Source organism: Carcharhinus amblyrhynchos, chromosome 2, assembly GCF_965287045.1.
Source record: "Carcharhinus amblyrhynchos chromosome 2, sCarAmb.v2.hapA, whole genome shotgun sequence".
NCBI classification, from domain to species: domain Eukaryota; kingdom Metazoa; phylum Chordata; class Chondrichthyes; order Carcharhiniformes; family Carcharhinidae; genus Carcharhinus; species Carcharhinus amblyrhynchos.
Window position 1 is genome coordinate 127,691,553 of NC_137325.1, and position 25,853 is coordinate 127,717,405.

The 25,853-nt window shown below is 41.0% G+C and overlaps 1 protein-coding gene across 1 annotated transcript in view; it reads right to left on the reverse strand.

Annotated features, from left to right (window-relative positions):
* The window catches only part of gtpbp4 (GTP binding protein 4), a 38,425-nt gene extending 13,427 nt beyond the window's left edge, over window positions 1-24,998 (reverse strand). The window contains exons 1-12 of the mRNA XM_080212620.1: window positions 24,917-24,998; window positions 20,611-20,781; window positions 19,168-19,271; window positions 17,587-17,723; window positions 17,157-17,257; window positions 15,975-16,067; window positions 8,103-8,294; window positions 6,930-6,995; window positions 6,108-6,197; window positions 5,133-5,243; window positions 1,905-1,979; window positions 1,773-1,824 (exon numbers count right to left, since the gene is read on the reverse strand). Coding sequence (XP_080068746.1) covers window positions 1,773-1,824; window positions 1,905-1,979; window positions 5,133-5,243; window positions 6,108-6,197; window positions 6,930-6,995; window positions 8,103-8,294; window positions 15,975-16,067; window positions 17,157-17,257; window positions 17,587-17,723; window positions 19,168-19,271; window positions 20,611-20,781; window positions 24,917-24,964 — 1,240 coding nt within the window. The 5' untranslated portion in view covers window positions 24,965-24,998. The remainder of the gene's footprint in view (window positions 1-1,772; window positions 1,825-1,904; window positions 1,980-5,132; window positions 5,244-6,107; window positions 6,198-6,929; window positions 6,996-8,102; window positions 8,295-15,974; window positions 16,068-17,156; window positions 17,258-17,586; window positions 17,724-19,167; window positions 19,272-20,610; window positions 20,782-24,916) is intronic.
* Window positions 24,999-25,853: the final 855 nt, after the last annotated feature.

Here is a 25,853-nt window from a genome sequence, read left to right on the forward strand (position 1 = left end):
AGTTTGTTGTAAGATTGCTTTTATTTATAGAAAGATTAGTACTTCATGTATGTTCGCGGTGGCAGTCTCTGTCAGTGTCAGCTATATGCATTAAAATGAACAAGCTGGCATGACAAAAACTAACAATAAAGTTCAAGTTACTCATTCTTAGGTCAGATCATCCTTAACTAACAGCAGGTTCTTGAATCTGGTTAATGTATCCTGTATTAACTATTCCCTCTGTAAAATATGCTTCTGATGATTCAGTAAATAAAACTTAAGGAAATTTCAGAAAATGAGATCCCCAACATCTATTGAACTCAGAGGAGAATGTAGTCCAAGGGCATTTTCTGGTAAAAAGTAATTTAAAAAAAAGGTTATTTGAAAATGAATTACCCAATGTTAAAGTTAAATTTTATTTATTAGTCCCAAGTAAGGCTTACGTTAACACTGCAATGAAATTACTGTGAAATTCCCCTAATTGCCGCAGTCCGGTACCTGCTCAGATCAATGCATCTAACCAGCACATCTTTCAGAATGTGCGAGGAAACTGGAGCACCAGGAGGAATCCCGCGCAGACACGGGGAAAACGTGCAAACTCCACACAGACAGTGACCTAAGCTGAGAATTGAACCCGGGTCCTTGGTGCTGTGAGGCAGCAGTGCTAATCTCTGTGCTATCGTACCACCCTGTGCCGGGCTTGAACCAATGATCCTTGATTGAGAATTCTACTAGCTACCGATTCAGCTAACCTGCTGGTATCTCCCACAAAAAATATAAATGGAAATAGTTCACTTTTAAGACTGTATATAGGTCAAGCCTGCAGGTGATGTAACTTGTGAGGGAATGGATGTGACGTGCAAAACAAACTCACTGGAACTCCATATTCTGAATTCCTGCTATTGACTGCAAAAAGAGTCAAGAAGAATTTTGCTTTTTCTAGCAGCCAGTGTTCTTCAAGTGAACATGCATCTGACACCTTTCCAATTGGAAGCAGGAGTCGGTGTTATTGTAATTACAAAGTCAAAAGCTAATGATAGATCTGCATAGAACATGCAACAAAAGTTGCCTTTGATTAAGCTCTGCTCTTCTTTCTTCCCCATTTACAAATTATCACATTAATGTCTTCCTAAAATCAATATCGAAAATTAATTTATGCCCACGCCCCTAATTAAAACTTTGGTCGCCATGTATCTACCTATTGGAGACCATCCATCCTGTAATAGAGCATGATGTACTAATTTTGAGTTATAAGAAGAGGTTGGATAGGCTGGGACTGTTTTCCCTAGCACGTAGCAGGCTTAGGGGTGATCTTATAGAGGTTTATAAAGAGGGGCATAGATCAGCAAGATAGTCAACATCTTTCCTCAAAGGTAGGGAAGTCTAAAACTAGAGGGCATAGGTTTAAGGTGAGAGGGGAGAGATATACCAGAATCCAGAGGGACAATATTTTCTCTGAGGGTGGCGAGTGTCTGGAACAAGCTGCCAGAAGTAAGAGCAGAAACAGGTACAATTTTGTTCTTTAGAAAGCATTTTGACAGATACTTAGATAAGACTAGTATAGAGGGATATGGGCCAAACGTGGGCAATTAGGATTAGTTTAATGGTTAAAAAATGGATAGCATGGACAAGTTGGGCCAAAAGGCCCGTTTCTATGCTGTAAATCTCTGTGATTCTAATTTTAATAAGAACAAAGTTTCTTAATGTACAAAGAATCAATTATAATTTTAACAGTTGTTATTTTATTAGATGTAATGTGTCAATTTGATAACAGAAGACTCCAAAAAACTTACTTTGGAGATCCAGGATATACTCATCACCCATCTCCAATTCCAAATCCCTTTCCTGTAAAAGAAAGCATCTTAGATAACAAAGCAATAACAGAAATTCAGATCAATTGTTCACAACCAAAAATCCTCACTAACCAATTTACGTTTTGGCGCATCAACCTCCATTTTGCGGCGCTTAGAGGCTCCCTCAGGTATCCATGGCGGCCTCTCCTAAAAAAAAGCCAAGATGAAATAAAACATAATCTTTGATACGGATTTAACTAGAGACGCCTGAAAACACCAATATTATAAACTGGGAAAATTCCATTGTGCATTAAAAAAAAGCATCAAAAATGATTTCAGCGTATCATTGGACTCAATCCAAGTATAAGCCAACCTAGCCCAAGATGACTCTTGGTCCAAACCTTCATTTCAGCCAGGGTGAGAATGCCACAGTTCACCATAGCACCCTAATGCTAAGCAAGAAAAATAATGGCAGGATATCACCTACAGTTTGCTCTGTAGTGATCCCTGTTGAAAATACTTAACCATGAACACCAAATGAAGACAAAATAATGATGCTAAGGCAGCCTCATTAAGTATCAAGACACAAGAAGAGGAAATACCATTTAGACCAATTACCTGAAAATGTCATGGTAAAACCATTCTCAATCATGCACGTAGGGCAGAATTTCCCACAAAATGGCAGTGTTGTTTCCGGTGAGAAAACTGGTGTGTTTCTCTCCAGAACTTAAAACATTCTACCAAAAAAACAAGTGGTCATGTTTCACACCACCCGACAGAAGGAGCAGGGCCTCAACATGGCAGAAAAACCTCACTGCTCAGAGATTGGGGCATCATCTTTAAAGTGCACCCCAATCAGCACCCGAGTAACAACCCCCCAGCATACACATGGCTCCCCTCCACACCTCAATTGGAGTCAGCATGCTATACCAGCACCCCCTCCACCCCCATCATTGACCCCTGAGCTAGATCCCACCTCCGCCACCCCAGATTTTGAGCGCACACCGCCATTCCCGCAGATGGAGAGCTCAGGCCTAAAATTGCCCCCATGGTGTCAAAAATCTCTCTCTCTCATGTACCAGGCCCTCAGAAGGCATTGGTGACCACGTGCTTCCTTAATCTTACTCTAAAGACGTGGATCATTTTCATTGGTGGTACATTCCCTATTTTTACAAGGCTCTTTACACAGGTCATTCTTTATCTATCTGCTTTGCCATCAATCTATCCCATCAGCACCTGAATTTCTAAATCACAATTTCTTATTAAGCGCTCAAGAAATTCCAAATGTCTCTCCCTGAACTTGGTCAGCACAGTCCCTTTGGTCTCGGATTGTACTACACCTCGCATTGCTGTTGTGACCTGTCCAAAATGTCTTCCATATTCCCCTTAAAAACTACAAATTTGCATCCTTAATTTTATCCTGCATTGCTTTGCTGACCATCCAACACTCATTTTTCTATGTCAAAATTGGTGTGATGCAGCATTCCAGGATCCTCAGTTTTGTTTTCATAGCACTGATCATAATCTTTTTCATGTTCTGAAATGCTTCTTTGGCCATTCCAATGCTTTGTCTTATTTCGTGGTTGTACTGTCTGTCCAATGTTAGCATACTTCCTAGGTAACAAGACTTGTCTACCTGTTTTGATTTTTTCCATTCTCCACCCTGGTCTTTTGGACGTTACTATGTTTTCTTACAATTTATACTCAGCCCTTTCTTCCCAATTTCACCCACGACTCTACCCAAAACCAGCAATAAGAGTGGCGCCATCACTGTATCTTAGATTATTAAGTTCAAAAATCATACTTTTAGAAATAACAAAATGAAAAAGCTAGACAGTACAAAAGTAAAACATTTAACCATATTGAACTGAAATGTTGGTGGCAGGGATGAGGAGGGTGGGGAGAAAATGAGGGGCAGGAATTGGGCACAGGAGGTCGTGTGTCACAAACTTGATTGAGTTCTTTGAGGAAGTGACAAAAAAAATTGACCAGGGCAGGGTTGTGGCTGTTATAGACATGGACTTTAGTAAAGCCTTTGATGAGGCTCCCCCTGGCAGACTGATACAGAAGGTGAAGCCATAGGGGATCTGAGGTGAGCTGGAAACATGGGCAGGGGCATAGAAAGCAGAGAATAGCAATGGAAATGTACTTTTCTAACTGGAGATTTCTGAAAAGCGGTGTTCCACAAAGATCAGTGATGGGGCCTCTGTTGTTTGTAATATGTATAAATGATTTGGAGAAAAATACCGGGGGTTTGATTGGTAAATTTGCAGATGATACAAAAATTGGGGGAATAGCACATAATGAGGAGGATGGTCAGAGGATATAGCAGGATATAAATTGAGTGGAGACTTGGACCAGAAAGATGGCAGATGGAATTTAACTCAGACAAATGTGAGGTGATGCGATTTGGGAGGTCTACTGCAGAAGGAAAGTAGACAGTAAATGGTAGATCCCTTACAATTATTAGCATACAGGGGGACCCTAGGCCTGCAGATCCACAAATCTTTGGAGGTGACAATTCAGAAGGACAAGGCGGCGTATGGCATGCTGGCCTTCATCAGTCGGGGCTTTGAGTATAGCGATTGGAAAATCATATTGCAGTTGTACAAGACCTTGGTGGGGCAGCATTTGGAGTATTGTGTAAATTCTGGTCACCACACTACTGGAAGGATATTGATGCACTGGAAAGGATGCAGAAGAGATTTACTGGATGGTTTGGAGGATATGGATTATGAAGAAAGTTTGACCAAATTTCGATTCTTTTCATTGGAGTGTCAGAGGATTAGGGGGAGGGGAATCTGATAGAGGTTTACAAGATTATGACAGGCTTGGATAGAGTGGATAGCCAAAGTATTTTTCCCAGGGTCGGAAGGTCAATTATTTGGGGGCATAGGTTGAAAACGGGTGGATGGCCGGGGTGGGTGATCGGGGGTGGGGGGGGTGTGTGGTGGTAGTAGAGTTTAAGTGAAATGTAAGGGGCAAGTTTTCTCAGAGGGTGGTGTATGCCTGGAACTCGTTGCCAGATGAGGTGGTGGAAGCAGACTCTATAGCAACGCTCAAGAGGCATTTGGATAGATATATGAATAGGCCGGGAATAGAGGGATACGAACCACATGGAGGCAAGAAAATATTAGGCTGGAGAGGCATCTGTTTCGGTACATGCATAATGGGCCGAGGGGCTCATTCCTGTGCTGTACTGTTCTTTGTTCTCTTTTGCCTTTAACTGCAGTCGTAATTCACTTCTCCATAAAATTAAACCACTGTTTAAAAATTGATATTGAAAGGCTGGTTCACAACACATAATTAAGAAACTTTACTACATGCGATACAACAGAAAAGAGCAATGATTCAACTCACCTTTTGATCTCTCTTTGATGGCATGGCTAGATGGAGCCTGTTCAGTAAATCATTCACCTTCTTGCCTTTCATTTTGCTATCAACACGATGAGCAAGTAACCTATCACATGCCTAACAACATTAAATTGTAGGTCAGTCTTAACAATGAGGATTGCATTTTCTTAGTCAACAAATATATGAACAATAAGAACACATTTAAATGCTTGCATATTAACTCCATCCATTAATGTGCCAGACTTTGGATGACTAATTTATATTAAACTGCTAGATCAGATAGCTGGATGCAGTTTACTCCAGTTTTTCTCAAGTTAACTGAAAGTAACACCACCAGCAACTCTTGAAATTGCTTCTTTCAATTCCACTTGGCATCTTGCTGCTTCCATCCACCCAATTTAGGAATTTAACAATTCCATCTTCCCTCTCCTCTTAGTTCAGGTTTTGGGTGACATTCTCTGGCCTCCCCTCAAGTGCTTTTCTTGCGGCTGGAGGCTGTACACCGTTTGCTGACGATGGGATCCTCCAGTTCCACTACTGTCAATGGGAATTACCAATGAAGACATCCCATGCCTCTGGGAAACTTGCTGGACCAGAGAATCTTGCCGAGGTGAACGGCTGGAGAATTCCTACCCATCTCACCTTTCTCCCAACAAAGGAAACGAGACAGCAAGTTTCCAGTTTAGGCACTTACTTTAAATTGTAACATCCATGGATAAGGTCAACCAGAACAAGATACTTAAGAGTCTTCAATTATAATTGAATCAAAATGTCCTCTGACCTTCATAAACACATCAACATCACAATAGTACTCCATCCAGCTTTGTTATTTTATCATTCTTGTAACAAAACTGAGCAGCAAAGCAGGTTTTTCTGCTACTGACACCTTGCTAATCGTTGCAAATGTGGTAATCATTGTAAATGCTACCCTGTAAATGTTATACCCCAAAATGAGAAATCAAAATAGAAGGAAAAACACACCTCAGTTTTAACTTTAATGATTCCCTCCTCTGTCAAAGTACTTGTTTCTGTTACAGTGACTCCTTCCGTCATAAAATCTGCAAAGATTTTCTGTAACAACAGATAAAGCATTGTTGTGATTAAATAGCCATGGAATAGTTAACCTTAAACAGCATTTGATTAAAGATGAAATTGGACACAAATGTGGATGGCAGCTTCGTAAATGCTCAGAGAATTTCAGAGACGGCTACAAAAGGTCAAGGAAACCTCCCTGAACATTTTCAGGGAACTTTTAGACACAGTTTCAAGTCCTGTAGAGTGTACTAAGCCATTTCAAAAGGGCAAACATAATGGTTGCAATTTGATGCATGTAGGCCAGACAGTGCAAAGACAAATGTTTTTGCCTAAATAACATTAAGGAACTAGTTTTTTTATGGCAATTTGACAGTTTTGCTGATACCAGTTACTTGCTCCCAGCTTTTAAAAAACTGAATTTAAATGTTCAAACTGCCACCGTGTGATCTGAATTCATATTTTCTATCTTACGAGCCCAGCACTTTCAATTATTAGCCTTACAGTAGCATATCCAGGAATGCAAGTACGCACAGAATATTCTCAACAAAATATTTTCAATCACGATGCTAAATACAAAAGGCTTTATTAAAAAAAGTGAAAATAATATGCAAACAGTGATATTGTGCTAAGGATAGGATACTGTCTTTACCCTACGGTACATTTCATTGAAAAAAAATTATCCTGTGTTTGAAAATTACTTTCCAGAGAAGCACATAAGTAGTAAATGTTGGTTTTAATACTTTGCATCATCGCCCAAAAGGTACTGACCTTCTGTTCTTCAGGAAGTTCATCTAGCTTCTTCACATCAGATTTATTTGCAACAATAATAAGGGGCTGAAACAATAAAGAGATCAGTGAAATGAAGTCAGCCAACTTTCTTCAATATAGATACAAACCGTCATACAAAAATTACAATACAGAATGAGTCACTTGTTCTTTTTGTGTCCTTGTGTCCCCTGGCAAGGTAGGTATTTATTACCCATCCATTACTGCCCTTCAGAAGCTGGTAGTAAGCCTCTTGAACCACAAGATGGCTGTGGTGCTTAGCATTCATTGTCACAGTGGTTTCATATATCTGAATGGTTTACTAGGCCATTTTAGGGGACAGCTGAGAATCAGCCACATTGCCAATGCTTGGGAGTTTCACACAGCTCAGATCAGGTAAGGACAGAAGATTTGTTTCCTTAAAAGATATTTGTGAAACAGGTGGGATTTTATGACAATCCAGTATTTTCAGAATCATCATTACTCTTATTACCTTTTTTTAAATCCCACTTTTAATTGGTGAATTGGATTTAAATTACCCAACTCCTCAGTGGGATTTGATCTCCTGGCTCTGGATCATTAGTCCAGGTCTCTGGATTACTAATCCAGTAACATAACCGCAATGCTGCTGCAACCCGAGAACTGGTATTAGTATGAAGACCATATTTATTCACCTCTGAACCCCACTTTCCTGAAAATATCTTTGTACCCTTTCCTTCAATCACTAAAGAATCCATTCTGAAGTTGACACAATCACTAAATTATGGTATCGCATTCCACAACTTCAAGAGGTGATCTGTCCTAAATCTTTTTCATCTACTCATAATTATGTGATTTGATCACTGAAATATTTACCATCAAAATTTTAAACACCAAAGCATTTCTGTTCTAACAAAAAATTTGGTCCAAATGTATATGCTTCACTATGAAAAATCAAATTAAAACAACCAGATTGAAGAAAAAGGCAGGCTTGCTTTATATAGCACCATCACGACTTCAGATGTCTTGTTCACTTTACAGCCAATTGAATTACATAAGTGAATTACACTGTCACAATTAGGAAACATGACAAACCAACTTGCAAACAAGTGCCCCGAACAACAGTGAAATAATGATCAATGAAATAATGATTTAAAGTTTATCCTCAATTTTACATTTTCAAGTCAAAGGATTTACCTTATTGGCAAAGAGAGGGCGAATATTTCTGAAGAGTTCCAGCTGCGCCTCCACAGTGTGACCACACTGTTCTGACACGTCCATCACATATAGAATGGCAGCACGGAGGTGGGCCAGTGCAGTGATCGCCTGCATCTCAATGGTATTCCGCTCCTCCAATGGATGATCCAAAATACCAGGTGTATCAACTACCTAATCCAGGAAAATCATCACCATTAGTACAAGTCCTTCCACAATGCTTCATTTTTCATTTTAAAATTGACTACAGCACTGAAAATGTCAACACATTACCATACAACACCAATCATATCAGATACTAAATAAAAGCACATCAGTAGTATTCTAGTGGTAACCATTTTGATGAACATGTATAAAAACTATGCTCTGTAGAAAATGAGATTATGGTCTTTTATCAAAGGAGGAACCATGAAAGATTCTCAGCTTCACATCAATTTATAAGGAAAACTATTATTATTATTATTATTATAATATGTGTGAATCAGCAAAGCAGTTTTTACAGCAACTAAACAAGGAAAAAATCTTGAAGGGACAAGGAGATTACCACCAAATCACTGCTGTCTTAAAAATATTAAAATAATGTTTTATATAGTTCCAATACCTCCTTGCCCCTATATTCAGTACCTCAGCCAATAAAGGAAAACATCCTGTATGCCTTAACTGTTAACTTACAGGATCTATAGACATGCACTTAACATAAGGACATAAGAAATAGGAGCAGGAGTAGGCCATCTAGCCCTTCGAGCCTGCCCCTCCATTCAATAAGATCATGGCTGATCTGGTTCAGTTCCACTTTCCCTCCATAATCCTTAATTCCTTTGTCTATCAGAAATCTATCTACCCGTGACTTAAATATATTCAACGAGGTAGCCTCCACCACTTCAATGGGCAGAGAATTCCAAAGATTCACCACCCTCTGAGTGAAGAAGTTCCTCCTCAACTCCGTTCTAAACTGCGGCCCCCCCCCCTTATTTTGAGGCTGTGCCCTCTAGTTCTGTTTTCCTTTCTAAGCAGGAAGAATCTCTGTACCTCTACCCTATCTAGCCCCTTCATTATCTTGTAAGTCTCTATAAGATCCCCCCTCAGCCTTCTAATCTTCCACTGGCTTGTCTGTCTTCCCCAAGTGCATTACTCATATTCCTCCAGTCTGAAATTCATTTGCCACTTTTCTGTCCACCTGACCAGTTCTTGATACCTTTCTGCAGTCTACTGTTTTCAGTAACAGCCAGTAGTCAATTTTTGTACCATCTATAAACTTTTGAACTTTTCCCCTTGCACTTAAGTTTAAATCATGAAAAAAAGCACGGGAATAATAACTACTATTGAGCCCTGTGGTTTATAATCAGCCCTCTTTGTTATCCTTTTGCACCTCATGGAATTGCAAAACATATTTGGGTTTTCCTTGATTTTACTCGCTAATGTTTTTTCATGCCCTTTCTTTGCTTTCCTGAAGTGCTTTTAATTTCACCTCTATACTTTGTATGTTCCTCTCAGGTACATTTCAGCTTTCAGTATCTCAATTAAGTTTCTCTTTTTTGCTCCAAGTCTTCTTACATGCTCCTGGACATCTAGAGGGCTCAGCAAACTTGACATTTTTCCTTGTTCAGTTTCATCTGCCACGTGCCTGGTTCTTTCACAGGTCCATGTCCTCGTGAAGTTTATTTCTATCCTATCATTGCTGAACAAATTCACAAGTTTCGTGACATACATTAGGTCATGTATATAGGTCATTTGATGGGAACCAAAGCTAAGGTGAATTAGCTGAAGGGGAACCAAAGAGTAGGGCCAGTAAGACTCAGAGAAACAGCAGGCAGGGTGGGATTGCTAATCAGAGAGGGTCTGGTGGACTGAAGTGCATTTGTTTCAACGTGAGAAGTGTAACAGGTAAGGCAGATGAACTTAGAGCTTGCATTAGTATTACTAAGAACTACGATGTTGTTGCCATTACAGAGACATGGTTAAGGGAAGGACAGGATTGGCAGTTTAACATTCCAGCATACAGATGTTTCAGGTGGGATAGAGGGGGACGTAAAAGGGGTGGGGGACTTGCACTACTGGTCAAGGAGAATATCATAGCTGTACTCTGGGAGGACACCTTTGAGGGCTCAATAAGCGAGGCAATATGGGTAGAGCTCAGAAATAGGAAAGGTGTAGTCACAATGTTGGGGGTTTACTATAGGCCACCCAACTGCCAGCGGGAGATAGGGAAACAGGTATGTAGGCAGATTTTGGCAAGGTGTAAAAGTAACAGGGTTGTTGTGGTGGGAGATTTTAATTTCCCCTATATTGACTGGGACTCACTTAGCGCTAGGGGTATGGATGGGGCAGAGTTTGTAAGGAGCATCCAGGAGGGCTTCTTGAAACAGTATGTAGATAGTCCAATGAGGGAAGGGGCCATACTGGACCTGGTAGTGGGGAATGAGCCACCAGGTGGCCGATGTTTCAGTAGGGGAGCAGCTCGGGACCAGTGACCACAATTCAGTAAGCTTTAAGGTCCTGATGGATAAAGTGTAGTCCTCAAGTTAAGATGCTAAATTGGGGGAAGGTTAATTACAATAATATTAGGCAGGTATTGAAGACTGTAGATTGGGGGCTGATGTTTAAGGGCAAATCAACATCTGGCATGTGGGAGGCTTTCAAGTGTAAGTTGATAGGGATTCAGGACTGGCACATTCCTGTAAGGATGAAGGATTAGTGTGGCAAGTTTTGTGAACCTTGGATAACGAGAGATATTGAGTCCCGTCAAAGGAAAAGAGGAAGCATTTGTCAAAGCTAGGAGGCTGGGAACACATGAAGCAAGTACAGAATACAAGCAAAGTAAAAAGAAACTTAAGCAAGAAATAAGGAGGGCTAAAAGGGGTCATGAAAAAGCATTGGCCAGCAGGATTAAGGAAAATCCCAAGGCTTTTTATACATATATAAAGAGCAAGAGGATAGCCAGGGAGAGGGCTGACCCACTCAAGGACAAGAGAGGAAATCTACGCATGGACCCAGAGGAAATGGGCGAGGTATTAAATGAGTACTTTGCATCAGTATTCACCAAAGAGGAGGACTTGGTGGATGATGAGTCTGGGCAAGGCTGTGTAGATAGTTTGAGTCATGTTAAGATCAAAAAGAAGGTGGCATTGGGGTTCTTGAGAAACATTAAGGTAGACAAGTCCCCAGGGCCTGATGGGATATACCCCAGAATACTGAGAGAGGCAAGGGGGGAAATTACTGAGGCTTTGAGAGGAACCTTTGTATCCTCAGTGGCTACAGAGGAGGTCCCAGAGGATTGGAGAATAGCCAACGTTGTTCCTTTGTTTAAGAAGGGGAGCAAGAATAATCCAGGTAATTACAGGGCGGTGAGCCTTACATCAGTGATAGGAAAATTATTGGAGAGGATTCTTCGAGACAGGATTTATTCCCATTTGGAAATAAGTAGATTTATTAGTGAGAGGCAACATGGTTTTGTGAAGAAGTCACGTGTCACAAACTTGATTGAGTTTTTCAAGGGAGTGACGAAGACGATTGATGAGGATAGGACAGTGGATGTTGTCTGTATGGACTTCAGTAAGGCTTGGACAAGGTCCCTCATGACAAAAGGTGAAGTTGCATGGGATCAGAGGCGAGCTGGCAAGGTGGATACAAAACTGGCTTGGTCAAAGAAGACAAAGGGTAGCAGTGGAACAGTGCATTTCTGAAAGGAGGGCTGTGACAAGGGATCAGTGCTGGGACCGTTGCTCCATGTAATATATAAATAAATGATTTGGAGGAAAATGTAACTGATTTAAGAACATAAGAAATAGGAGCAGGAGTAGGCCATCTGGCCCTTCGAGCCTGCCCCGCCATTCAATAAGATCATGGCTGATCTGTCGTGGCTCAGTTCCACTTTCCCGCCCTCTCCCCATAACCCTTAATCCCCTCTCTTATCAAAAACCCATCAACCCGCTTCTTAAAAATATTTAGCGAGGCAGCCTCCACCACTTCAACGGGCAGAGAATTCCAGAGATTCACCACCCTTTGAGTGAAGAAGTTCCTCCTCAACTCCGTTCTGAACCGCCCCCCCTTTATCTTGAGGCTGTGCCCCCTAGTCCTACTGTCTTTTTTGAGCGGGAAGAGTCTTTCCACCTCTATCCTATCCATCCCATTCATCATCTTATACGTCTCAATGATTAGTAAGTTTGCTGACGACACAAAGGTTGGTGGATTTGCGAATCGCGATGAGGACCATCAGAGGATACAACAGGATATAGATCAGTTGGAGATGTGGCAGAGAGATGGCAGATGGAGTTTAATCCTGACAAATGTGAGGTAATGCATTTGGGAAGGTCTCATACAGATAGGAAATATACAGTAAATGGCAGAATCCTTAAGAGTATTGGTAGGCAAAGGGATCTGGGTATACAAGTACACAGATCACTGAAAGTGGCAATGCAGGTGGAGAAGGTAGTCAAGAAGGCATATGGCATGCTTGCCTTCGTCGGCTGGGATGATGTGGATATGCCGGCGTTGAACTGGGGTGAACACAGTAAAAAGTCTGACAACACCAGGTTTCAGTCCAACCGATTTATTTGGTAGTAAACTCACAAGCTTTCGAGGTTAAGCTCTTCTTCAGGTGAATGGAGAGTTCTGGCCTCAGACAGTCTGTGCTTTATATGCTCTGTCTGAGGCCAGAACTCTCCATTCACCTGAAGAAGAGCTTAACCTCGAAAGCTTGTGAGTTTACTACCAAATAAATCGGTTGGATTTAAACCTGGTGTTGTCAGGCTTTTTACTTCGCCGGCTGGGGCATTGAATTTAAAAATTGGCAAGTCATGTTGCAGCTTTATGGAACCTTAGTTAGGCTGCACTTGTGATATAGTATTCACTTCTGGTCGCCACACTACCAGAAGGATGTGGAGGCTTTGGAGAGGGTACAGAAAAGATTTACCAGGATGTTGCCTGGTATGGAGGGCATTAGCTATGAGGGGAGGTTGAAGAAACTTGGTTTGTTGTCACTGAAACGACAGAGGTCGAGGGGTGACCTGATAGAAGTCTACAAGATTATAAGAGGCATGGACAGAGTGGACAGTCAGAAACTTTTTCTCAAGGTAGAAAAGTCAATTACTAGGGGGCACAGGTTTAACGTGCGAGGGGAAATGTTTAAAGGGGATATACAAGGCAGATTTTTTACACAGAGTAGTGGGTGCCAGGAACTCGTTACTGGGGGAGGTAGTGGAAACGAGTACAGTGGTGACTGTTAAGGGGCGCCTTGGTAGATACAAGAATAGGATGGGAATAGAGCATATGGTCCCCGGAAGGGTAGGGGGTTATAGTTAAGTCGGGCAGCGTGGTCGGTGGAGGCTTGGAGGACCTGTTCTTGTGCTGAAATTTTCTTTGTCTTTGTTCTTATATTCAAACACAGAATACTAATGTATATAAGGCCGTGAGTTCAATATCAATCTTGCATACATGATCACAAGAATTAGGAATAGCCAGTCGCTTAGTCTCTCAAACCTGTTGTGCCATTCAATAAGATCACTGCTGATCTGATTGTGGCCTCAACTCCACTCATCCTGTCTGTCCCCCATAACCATATTTAGTGATGTAGATCTCGGTGGAAGAGAACTCCATGGACTAATAACCCTCAAGGGAAAAGCATTCTCCTCCATCTCCTTGTTTTTAAACTGTCCGTACTAGTTCTGGACTCCCTCATAAAGGGAAACATTCCCTCAGGGTCTATCTTGTCAAGTTCCCTCAGGATAGAGCGGCACAGTGGTTAGCATTGCTGTCTCACAGCACCAGAGACTTGGATTTGATTCCCAGCTTAGGTCACTGTGTGGAGTTTGCACATTCTCCCCATGCCTGCATGGGTTTCTCGGGGGCTCCGGTTTACTCCCACACTCCAAAAACGTGTGGGTTAAATGCACTGGCCTTGCTAAATTGCCCCTTAGTGTCCTGGAATGTATAGGTTAGAGGGATTAGCAGGATAGATATGTGGGGTTATGGGAGTAGGGCCTAGGTGAGATTGTTGTCAGTGCAGGCTTGGGCCAAATAGCCTCCTCCGGCATTGTAGGGTTTCTACGATTCTAGGATATCATGTCTGAATCACTTTTCACTCCTCTAAATTCCAATGCATATAGGCTCAACCTTTCCTTATTAGAGAGCCCCTTCACCTCTGTTTTGAATTATATCCCTTCTTAAGAAGCGAGATCAACACTGGATATCAGTACTCCAGATGCCTGTACAGCTGTAGCTGTTTCATATTCAATTCCTCTTGCAATAAACATTTATCTTCCTAATCACTTCCTAATGCTTACTAACTTTTTACAATTCCGGTATCAGACACCCAGGTCCTTCTATACTTTTGGGTATATTTTGGTCCCTCTATATCTTTGGGGTGGCACAGTGGTTAGCACTGCTGCCTCACAGTGCCAGGGACCCAGGTTCAATTCCTGACTTGGGTTACCGTCAGTGTGAAGGCTGCACATTCTCCCCGTGTCTGCATGGGTTTCCTCCAGGTGTTCCGGTTTCTCCGCACAGTTCAAAAATGTGTGGGTTAGGTGGATTGGACATGCTAAATTGCCCTTTGTATTGGAGGTAAATGCATGGGGTTATGGGGATAACGCCTGCTCCACTCTACTGTCGTCTTTTCTCTTTAATTTATCACATCTCCCCTCACAGGATCAGACTCCACCCCCCCCCAACCCATCAGCAGTGCTGTCTCATGTAGTATAAATTGTGCTTTCCTTTACATTTGGCATTCTTGTGAATTATCCTGATGACTGCAAAAGACAAAAAGCTTCAACAAGTGATTGTTTTCCAGCAATATTCAAGTTCTGTATCACCGAATGACTATAAATCTATTAAATCATACTTCACCAAGTGCACTTGGAAAATCCACACAATCAACTGCACTGATCAATTCTCTGTTACTTTTAAAGAACTATAGATAATCAAATATGATTTGTCTTCAGCAAACCTGTACCAGCAGTCACTTGTAACACTTTTCTCTGGGCAATAATTAATTTTTACATCAGATTTTGTTTCTAATTTCCTCACCATCACCATTATGCCAACTGTCCTGTAGATGCTCTCATGTTCATGCCTCAGTTTGTGGAACAGTCCTCTGGCACTGCTTCCAGAGCTAACCAGTATTGGACTCTTATGGTTTGAGCAATCACTTACTTTACCCTTACCTATCTATGCCTGAGCCATTCTTTGATTCAAACATGGCCAGGCCACATGCCCTTTTAATTAACTGAAATCAGGCCTCATCCCATTGAATATTTTAGAACATAAACACTACAGCACAAACAGGCCCTTCGGCCCACAATTTTCACATTTGATTATTCTCCATTCTTTAACGGTTCCAAAACATTTATGAACCTGGAAATGTTATAATACTCAAATATGCATAGTGTGCTCGCAGTTCTTCAGTATTATTGTAACATTACTTTCCAATTTCAGGCTCCTAACACTGGCAAGTGGGATTAGGTGTGTACGTCGAGGCCTTTCATGTGTTGGCGCAGACTCGATGGGCTGAAGGGCCTCGTCTGCACTGTAATATTCTGTAACATGCTGAAATTAAAAGAGAGTTTGGTCCCTTTGAGGCCACATGGTCTGTTTACCATAAAGACCAACAGTCTAAAATCAGTTAGAGGGTCATTGTTTCCCTATAGATTGGCAGCTTTCTAGATCTCCGGCTCATTCCCAAGGTCACTGGTAACTTTAATGCTTTCCATTTGCAAGAAGGTTAACAAATTCAGCTTCAAATACATATTTGAACTTTGACAGTATACGTGAGGTACAACATACATATTGGGAATTTATGTTGTAATGGCTTATAACAAAATATTTTCATACATATTTTACAAGTTTGTAAATGCTAACCTGCCAACGCAAGTATTTGTAGTCCATATGTCCCACAAACAACGACTTTGTGGTAAAAGCATATGGTTGTACTTCAACATCTGCCCGAGTAATCTGTAAGTAAACAGCAAATTAATTAATATATCCAAAAGTTCAAACACACAGTTTTGATCCAAGAATCTGAAATATAAAAAACATGATGTAGCAATAAAATACTCATTTGATTCACATTAGAGATATGATTTACTGTCACATTCCACAAAACAGTGAAAAGTATTGTTTCTTGCACACTATACAGACAAAACACACCACAAAGAGAGGGTGCAGAATGTAGTGTTACAGCCATAGCTAGAGTGTTGAGAAAGATCAACTTAATATGAAGTAGGTCCATTCAAAAAAAGAGATGATTGAGACCTTGATAAAAATTAAGTTCTTTTGAATTGCAGTTATTTTTTGGTTGGAAAATGTGACAGCCATCGTCCCACAAACAGTAAATGAAATGATGGTCTAGTTATTTAATTTTTCTGTTGGCTTGTTAATTGGGGCAACTTGCTACAAGCTCTTCTTCATGAAACCTTTTAAGTCTGCCTGAAGAGGCAGAAGGAAGCTTGGTTTAACAACCTATTCATAAGATAACACACCTCCTGAATATAACACTCCCGCAATACTGCATTAAAGAGCCAACGCAAATTAACCTGCTCAAGTCCAGGAGTGGGATATGATGATGACCTTCTAATGACTTGGATCAAAATGCATTAACTAAACCAAACTTACAACTGACAGACCTAAGGAGGAACAGCTTGCATGCTGGGTCATAGAGCTTGAAAGAAATGTGTAGGTAGGGCAGAATGAGACCAATGGGAGTAAATAGTAACACAAGAACAAGAAGCTGAAACTTTCACAGAATGATACCCAACATTAAAATAACCAGTCTGGCAAGCAAATGTACATTTGCAATGTAATCTGACAACACTATATTACAGCCACCAGTTTTTGATCAAATTGTAGCTCGACTACAAGCTAGGTATCAAACTTCATTGACATTAAACCATCATTACGGTAACATCGCTGTTGCACTGAACAAATGGAATAAATAACTTGGCAGGAAAACCAGTGCAGCTTCTGAATGATTACGACAAGCTATTTAGTTAATAAATTACAAGTAAAATCAGTTATAAGCATCCTTTTCATTAAAAAAAGTACCTTGTTAATAAAGCTGGATTTTCCAACATTAGGGTATCCGCAGAGCAACAAAGTCCTCGTGTTGGGATCAATTGATGGCAGACGAGAAAGATGTTGCCGTACTGAAAGAGAAGAAAGTGTTGAGATACAGGATGACACTTTCCAGTCGTTCAAGCCAGCGTGATCTGCTGGCCCCACCGACAGTGCACTCCCACCACAGGTTTCCCAGCAGCAAGGGGTGCATTCTATGGGAAACCCCTTTGACACTGGTGGATTCAGGAGATCCTGCAGCTTGCCAATGTCAGGCCGCATCTGCCACCACAAAACGCGCACCGGATTGTGCGAAAAATCCCGTCTACAGAACCCATGGATTTTGAGAGTCATCTGAAAAATCTTTACACAAAATTCTCTTGAACCCTAATAAATGAATATATGAAAGTCTGTTACTTACCTTGTTCTAAATATTCCAAACTTTGTTTCTGCCGTTTGAGAATGGTACACATACGCCCAAGTGCTGCACGCTTCAGCTGTTTGCATCGGTACAGAGAATCGCCATATTTCATCAGACGTACATAATCCTTAGCAACACTGGTTAAAAATGAAGTTTTAATTTAGGTCTAACCAAATGTAGGAGTATAACAACATTCTGAAAGTAATTCTTAAGAAAAATATCAGAAATGGAATAAAAACAATCTTTGACAGATCTAATTGCAACTGTCCATCACTAGCTACAATTCATTTTGTCATGAAACAACAAGTAGACACATTTAAAAATATTTGCATCAATCACTAATAACTTGTATTAGATTACATTTAATAAAACTTCCTAACGCAATTTGTTAAATCTACAGAAACTCAAACGTGGGCCAGCTAAATTAGCATTCCACTGGCCGTTCCTTTTAGATTTTGCAACAGTTGCAAATGCTGCAACTGAACCTTTGGATGAGTAACTCTATCAACAGAAGCTGCTAGAATAACCATTTCACATTTTTGTCAACTGTGCTTTCTGAGACATCCCATGTACTTACTTTGCTAACTTTAAACTTGTTTTTTTCTACCTAACCCAAGAGAGCCCAACTTCAACATCAAGCGCCTACTAAATGTGCCTTCCTGCTGTTTTTTGCAGTCTGTTTTGGAGGTAGGAGCAAGTTTCAAAAAGCCAGGTTTCCAACTGGCTTACTTGGAATGCTTTTGCAAGTCAACTAACAAGATAAAACATAAAACAGCTCACAAAGGTCTCACGGATGCAACCAAATAAATTGTGGACTAATTTTTATACAAACATTGATTGGGACATCTGATCGAAAGCACTGGAGGAATGAAGGTTTTAATAAATACATTAATTTTACTTGATTTATTAGTTCTTACGCCCTTTAAGGTTTTCAAGTTTATGCATTAGTGTCACAGGTAGGCTTACATTAACACTGCAATAAAGTTACTGTGGAAATCCCCCAGTCACCACACTCCAGTGCTTGTTCGGGTACACTGAGGGAGAATTTAGCAAGGTCAATGCACCTAACCAGCACTTCTTTCAGACTGTGGGAGAAAACTGGGGCACCCGGAAGAAACCCACACAAACACAGGAGAACGTGCAGACTCTGCACAGACAGTGATCCAAGCCAGGAATCGAATTTGGGTACCTGGAACTGTGAGGCAGCAATGCCACCATGCTGCCCCTATAAAAATAACAAATTGTGGATTATCTGCATTTTTAACTTTGGCACAACCTTCAGTGAGCAAACTGAAGCTGTGTTTCACTCCCTGATGAGTCAAATCAGCTCATTATCTTTCCTTTGTTGAAATGGAATACTGCTGCAAAGTTTAACAAAGTATTTTTCTGGTGGCAGAGACTTCAAGTGCCACTTGACTCAAGGAATTAAATTTTCATACTCAGGATTGAAGACCAGTACCCTAAATGTCATTTGATTTAGTCCAGATATCTGGTGCTCACTACCGCAATCCAACCACTTTAGATAACCCACATTTATCATATTACTTACATTAAACAAACAGAAATGAATATAAACTTTACTTGTCAATGAGGTTCTTCGCAATGTTAATCTGCCCTAATGCCAGCTTGTAGTGATCTTTGTCATACAACACATTCATCAAATCAGCATAAAAGGGGTGGATATCCTACAAAAAAAAGCAAGAAAAGCTTTACTGTTCTTCAAAGTGCAATTTGTTTCCAACATTTTATGTCAAGTCAATTTTTCAAAACAGATTATTTTAAAACAAGTTTTAAGTTGGTATTATCTGACAAGTTATGCTTTGAAATACTGCATGTTTTCAGCCGTTACTAGCGTAAAGCAGTTTTATTGGAGATCTTGAAGTTGAAAATGAAGTTCTCCAATTTCATCATGACTAAGCATTCCCATTCACTGATATCAGCTTGCCACATCATCCATTGGCTGTCGGTTTAATAAATGTTATGAAAAAATTATCTTACTTTTTTTTATTTTTTCATGGTGGCCAGCATTTATTGCTCATTCCTAATTGCCCTTCAGCTCTTAAATGTGCCACTCAGCTGAAATTATGACAGGCAGATTTCCTTCCCGAAAGAATATTAGTGGGTTTATATGATAACCAACAATAATTTCATGATCATCATTTGACTCTTATTTTTACTGAATTCAAATTTCACCATCTGCCATGGTGGGATTTGATTTGCCAGAGCATTACCCTGGGTCTCTGGATTACTAGTCCAATGATAATAGAGCTACACCACTGCCCAAGCTGTGATTTTAATGTTTCGTAATGAGAATCAAAAATCTTTCATGCTGAAAATCTTGTCAAACGATGCAAGTGTATTGCACCCAAGCACGTTGCATGTTGACATTGTTGACATGTCATGTCTGAACCCAATTTTTGACACATTCTGGATGTCAGCCTGTGGACGGGATAGTCAGCCACTATTGTCTGTCTGGACTGCACAAACAGCACCAAATATCAGGTCAGCAACTTACAGGGCAATTGTATTTACTTTGTTTAAATCAGAGTGACACATTGGAATCAAGCAGCAATATGGAGAATTAATACTCTGGACAAGACTGAAAGCTAAAATTATTTAAGCAGGAAATATTTGTGTAGACAGTGGAATTAAAATTAACTGTTTTATTAGAATCCGAGAAAGCTATAGCAATTTTGGCTCATCACACCTGTGTTGGCACTAGATTAACTTTGACATCTGTAGATACTTTCACCAATTATTTTGACGATATTGGAAAGAATATTAAAAATAGGCAACAGCACTTCATTCTCAAAGTCATTTTATATTAAAAATCGACATGGACTTCACTGGTTTACAAACTTACAGAAGCTCAGTTTCCCTTCAGGGAATGAAAAGCTAAGAACAAATCAATTCCACAAGCATCAGCTGAATATGTTGAAATAAGTGTAACTTAAATTCTTTATTTTTAAAAGTAAAAGATGACATTCATCATTATTTTGAAGCAACCGCAAAGCAACAACTTACATCAAGTTTTGGAAAATCAGTCAGAATCAAGCTGAGACGATCATGATAGTTTTGCTGAGTAAACTTAATCTTTCGCATATAGAAGTGACGAATTCTGCTGATTTGATAGTTTTTGTGAATTACAGTTGGTGTCTTCCGTTGGGTTTTTGACAACGTCAAGTCGATGAAATCCTAAATCAAAAAGATAGAAAATTTTGATCACGCCAAAGTGTATGTTATTCCTTAAAATTATCTAAACTAACAACATTTTTTGGAATTACTGATGCAGTGCATCTAGAAATCTGCCAACACCACTAGATTTCTAACTGCAATGTAAACTTCCCCTCTTAAACAACATGAAAACAACCTGGGATGTGTGCTATAGCTTTTCATATCATCCAGTACTGTATGTTTTGCATTGGGAGTCTTCTCTTGGGAGCTTTTCTGTTAAGTTTTAAAAGTGGTTAGTAAAGGGTCCGATACCAGCAAATGCAGCTGGAATCGAAAATACAGCCTGGGAAGCCATGAACTACACATGAGAGAGATATCACGTACGCCATTCTTTGCACAGCTTTATATTGGTTTCAACAGATTTAATATAACAAATCGTCCCAAAGTCTTTCAGAAGGGAAATCAGAAAAAAAAGATAGCAGAGTAACAAAAATAGATGATCAGCACCATGGTTAAAGGTATATATTAAGGAAGAGAGGCAGCAGAGTATAAGGATTTTATTACCTCAAGTGAAAATTAGGCAGCTAAAAACCACAGCTATTAATGGTGGGTCCATGGGAAGCTGGGAATGGGAGTGGGATTGGCATGCAAAAAAAAGCCAGCGCCACATGTAGGACAATTTGTGGAACAGATTTTCAGCGCGTTATAACTCCTGTCACTAACTGCAAAGGTATTAGGAGCATTGTAATGCCTGTCGCTGACTAAAGGTATCAAGAATATCATAACTCCTGTCACTGACTGTAAAGATATCAGGAACAGTTGCGCAGCTATCAGCACGTGCAGTTTCACCCACCAACACTGTGGGTGCAGGGTATTTCGATCCAAGGTCAGTTTAGCACTGCAACTTGAACCAATAAACTCGATTTCTTGGATAAGTTAGAAAGGCTTTGTGATGGAGCTCCTATACAGCTCGGATAGTTGAGGAGGTAGTTAATGGAATTTTTAATCCCAGGGTTATGGCTTTGTGCCCCACACTGGCTCATCAGTTTTTTTCAATATTTTGTTCAAAATACTTTTTTTATTGGTGAAACTACACAGTTAAGAGTAGATGATTTTATTTTCCAAACTGGCTTCCCAAAAAAAAATCAATTTTGCCACTCTAAAAATCTAGCATTGAAATGTTTGCACACTTGTGTAGTTACAATGTTTTCCACTAACTGATTTTATTGTAAAGGAGACAGTTATAAGACACTGGTGTGCAAAAATGCATAATGCCGCAACAAATAGTACTTAAAAGCATCTCTCACTTTAAAGGGCCTGATGCATCTGTACATGTACAGGAAGTGTTCCTCCTGATGGTTCAGTGCAAATAAATTCCTTTTAGGAAGCTACAGATACGGGCAGTTTTAAACATGAGGATGAGAATGTTAAAGTTAAGGTGTTATGACGGAGCCAATATAAGTTAGCTAAAACGGGGGTAATAAGTGTGCAAACCTTGGTAACATAAAGGACACTGTCACAAAAGTTCGGATGAGCTGAAGTTTAAAGAGCATAGAATGAGAGTATTTCTTCAATTTCTCTTATAACTCCCATCATCATCTATCTAAATGTGTCCCTAAGATCTAGATCTCTTGTCCCTATTCCTACCAGCTGCCAACCACCTAACTTCTCACATCTGTTCCTGCAAACCCATCTTTGAAAATCTCCACTCAGATTTTCATACCTGAAACAGAGCAGTAAATGACCCATAAGTGAAGGAGCTTGGCCCTTCCAGCCTGTTCCGCCATTCATCACAATCATGGCTGATTATCCAACTCAATCGTCTAATCCTGCTTTCTCTCATAACCTTCAATCCCATTCGCCTCAAGTGCTATATCTAGCCACCTTTTGAATACATTCAATGTTTTGACATCAAATATTTCCTACGGTAATGAATTCCACAGGCTCACCATTCTTTAGATGAAGAAATGTTTCCTCACCTCCATCCTAAATGGTCTATCCTGAATCCTCAGACTGTGACCCCTGGTTCTGGACACCTCCACCGTTGGCAACATCCCCCCTCATTTGTCTGAACTCCAGTGAAAACAATCCTAATCTAGGCAATCACTCCTCATACATCAGTCCCTGATCCAAGTTACAAACTAAATGCAGTGCCTGTGATCGTGGAAATTATCACTGGTTCAAGATTCACGAAAGCAAAGTAAAAATTAATACTTCATCAACTTGTTTCGCAATCTAGTTACACTAAATAACTAATGAGTTACACTAAATTCAAACTCTACAGGCATCCTTTACATAACTGTAATAATTTTCCTTTTAAATGCAAAAAAAATACACCTGAAAATTAGTTAAGCACAAGGTAGCTGTGACTTCAATTATTTTCTTAGTCTTATGATCACTAGATTCATTTTGCACATTTCAAAAATGGAAAAGTTATGAATTACACAAATAATAAAACTGGGAATTTTGCACTTTTTTAATTAACTGGTTTCAAAAACAAAAACTGAGAAACTTATGATTTTGATGTCTTTTGAAAGGATGTGTAAATCGTTACTCCTGAGACAGTGAATTTTTGATGAGTCCAAACAACTTTGTTTACAGCCAACCTCTACAATGAAGATGTATTAACACAAGAAATAGGATCAGAAATAGAGCATATGGCCAATTGAGCCTGCTTCGCAATTCAATATGATCATGGCTGATCTTCATCTTCAACTCCACTTTCCTGCATGCATCCCACTATCCGTCGATTCCCTGAGACAGCAAAAATCTGTCCATCTCACTCTTAAATATATTCAATGATGGAGAGCATCCACAGCCCTCTTGAGAATTCCAACCCTTCGAGAGATGTCTCCTCACCTCAGTCCAAAACAATTGTCCCTTTATCCTGGGGTTATGCCTCTGCGCTCAAGCATCCATTCACTTGATGAAGGGCAAATCCCAAAAGCTTGTGAGTTTACTATCAAATAAATTGGTTGGACTTAAACCTGGTGTTGTCAGGCTTCTTATTCAAGCATCCCCAGCTTTTGACAGGGGCGGGGGTCATCCGGACTCGAAACATTGGCTCTATTCTCCCTCCATAGATGCTGCCAGTCAGACCTGCTGAGATTTTCCAGCAGTTTCCATTTTTCTGTGCGAGAGAGGGGGAGGAGAACACCCGTAAGTGTCAAATTTGGAAAATGAATAAAGGGGTGGAACAAAATTAAAGTTATTTTCTGGGATGTGTAATTTTGACAAATGATTGACTGGCAGCTGATGAAGCAAAATTCATTTAGATGAGGCAGTGAAATCTTCCAGAAGGCAGCAAGTTGAAGATCGCCTAACAGCCTGAGGAGGAGGAGGAGATTTAAACAGGGGAGGAGGGGCTTGTGACAGCCCTCAGCTTCACAAGTGGAACGTCCCTTTAACCTGAGTATGGAACTGAATGAAAATTTCCAGGAAGAGGGGGGTGGTAATTACTGAAAATTTAATAAATGCATCAGCACCAGGGTGTATACAACATTTATAAATACCCCAAATGAAAGCCCGATGAAGACCACCTACAAGGACTTTCTCAGGGAAGGGGCGACACGGTGGTTAACATTGCTGCCTCACAAGAGCCAGAGACCTGGGTTTAATTCCCAGTTTGGGTCACTGTCTGTGTGGAGTTTGCAAATTCTCCCTGTGTCTGTGTGGGAGTCCTCCTGATGCTCCGGTTTCCTCTGAAATACATGCTGGTTAGGCACGTTGGTCATGCTAAATTCTCCCTCAGTGTATCTGAACAGGCGACTAGGGGATTTTCACAGTAACTTCTTTGCAGTTAACGTAAGCCGACGTGTGGCACTAATCAATAAACTTTAAACTAGGGTATTCAAAACGTTAACACTTTAAATGTCCCAAATAGAAGCCCAGCGAAAACTATCAGCGCTTTATAAAGACAGTACTTCGGGAAAGGGGCTCCCAAACTTGGACATATTGATGACATATTGATCAATTCCCCCCCCCTCCCCGCACTCAGCTCAGGGACTGAGGGACAGACACGTGCTGGCGGCCCACAGCCCCGGCTCCTGCCCGCGCACTAACCGCCCAGCCGAGCCGCCAGCGAGTCTGATGAATACCCCAACTATGTCAAACAGTCCCCCCAGCCACCTCCCGGGCCCGAGCCGCAGGGACCCACCTTGGCAGTCGGCACCACCGTGATCTTCTTGAAGTTGTAAAGCGCCATTGCCGCTCCGAGCTCCACGCCAACCCGCTCGGGGGGGGGGGGGGGCAGAAGCAAGGTGGGGGGAGGGATCGCCAAGGAGCAGCGGCGCCAGGATGGCCCAATACCATCCGTCTTCCCGGCCAGGAAAAGGAACAGCGCCCTCGCCAGCCCGGGAAGAGGAACTGCAACCAACCTCCCCAAGCCAGCGAGGAAGAGGAATAGCGCTTCCCAGGCCGGGAGGAGGAACTGCAACCTTCTCCCCCACCAGCGAGGTGGAGGAAAGCGTCCCCCAGCCAGGAAGGAGGAACTAGGAACTGCGCCCCACCACCCACTGCCGCCGTCCCCCCCAGCCCGCAGCAAGGAGGACGTCCCTCCCCACCCCCGCCCCCCCAGGGGCCCAGTGGTTAGCGCTGCTGCTTCGCAGTGTCCGGGGCCCAGGTTTGATTTCTGACTTGGGTGACTGGAGATTTGCACGTTTCCTCGTGTCTGCATGGGTTTCCTTTGGGTGCTGTGGTTTCCTCCCACATTCTGAAAGATGTGCTGATTAGGTACATTGATTCGAACAGGTGCTAGACTGTAGCGATTAGGGGAATTTCACAGTAACTTCATTGCAGTGTTAATGTAAGCCTTACTTGTAACTATTATGGTCACTTTGGGACCAGTGACCATAATTCTATTGGTTTTAAGATAGCTATGGAGAATGATAGGTCTGGCACTAAAGTTAAAATTCTAAATTGGAACAAGGCCAATTTTGATGCTATCAGGCAGGAACTTTCAAAAGCTAATTGGAGGAATGTGTGGGAAGGCAAAGGGATGTCTGGTAAGTGGCACAGTTTCAAAAGTGTGTTAACCAGGGTTCAGGGTAAGTACATTCCTCTTGGAGTGAAGGGCAAGGTTGGCAGAAGTAGGG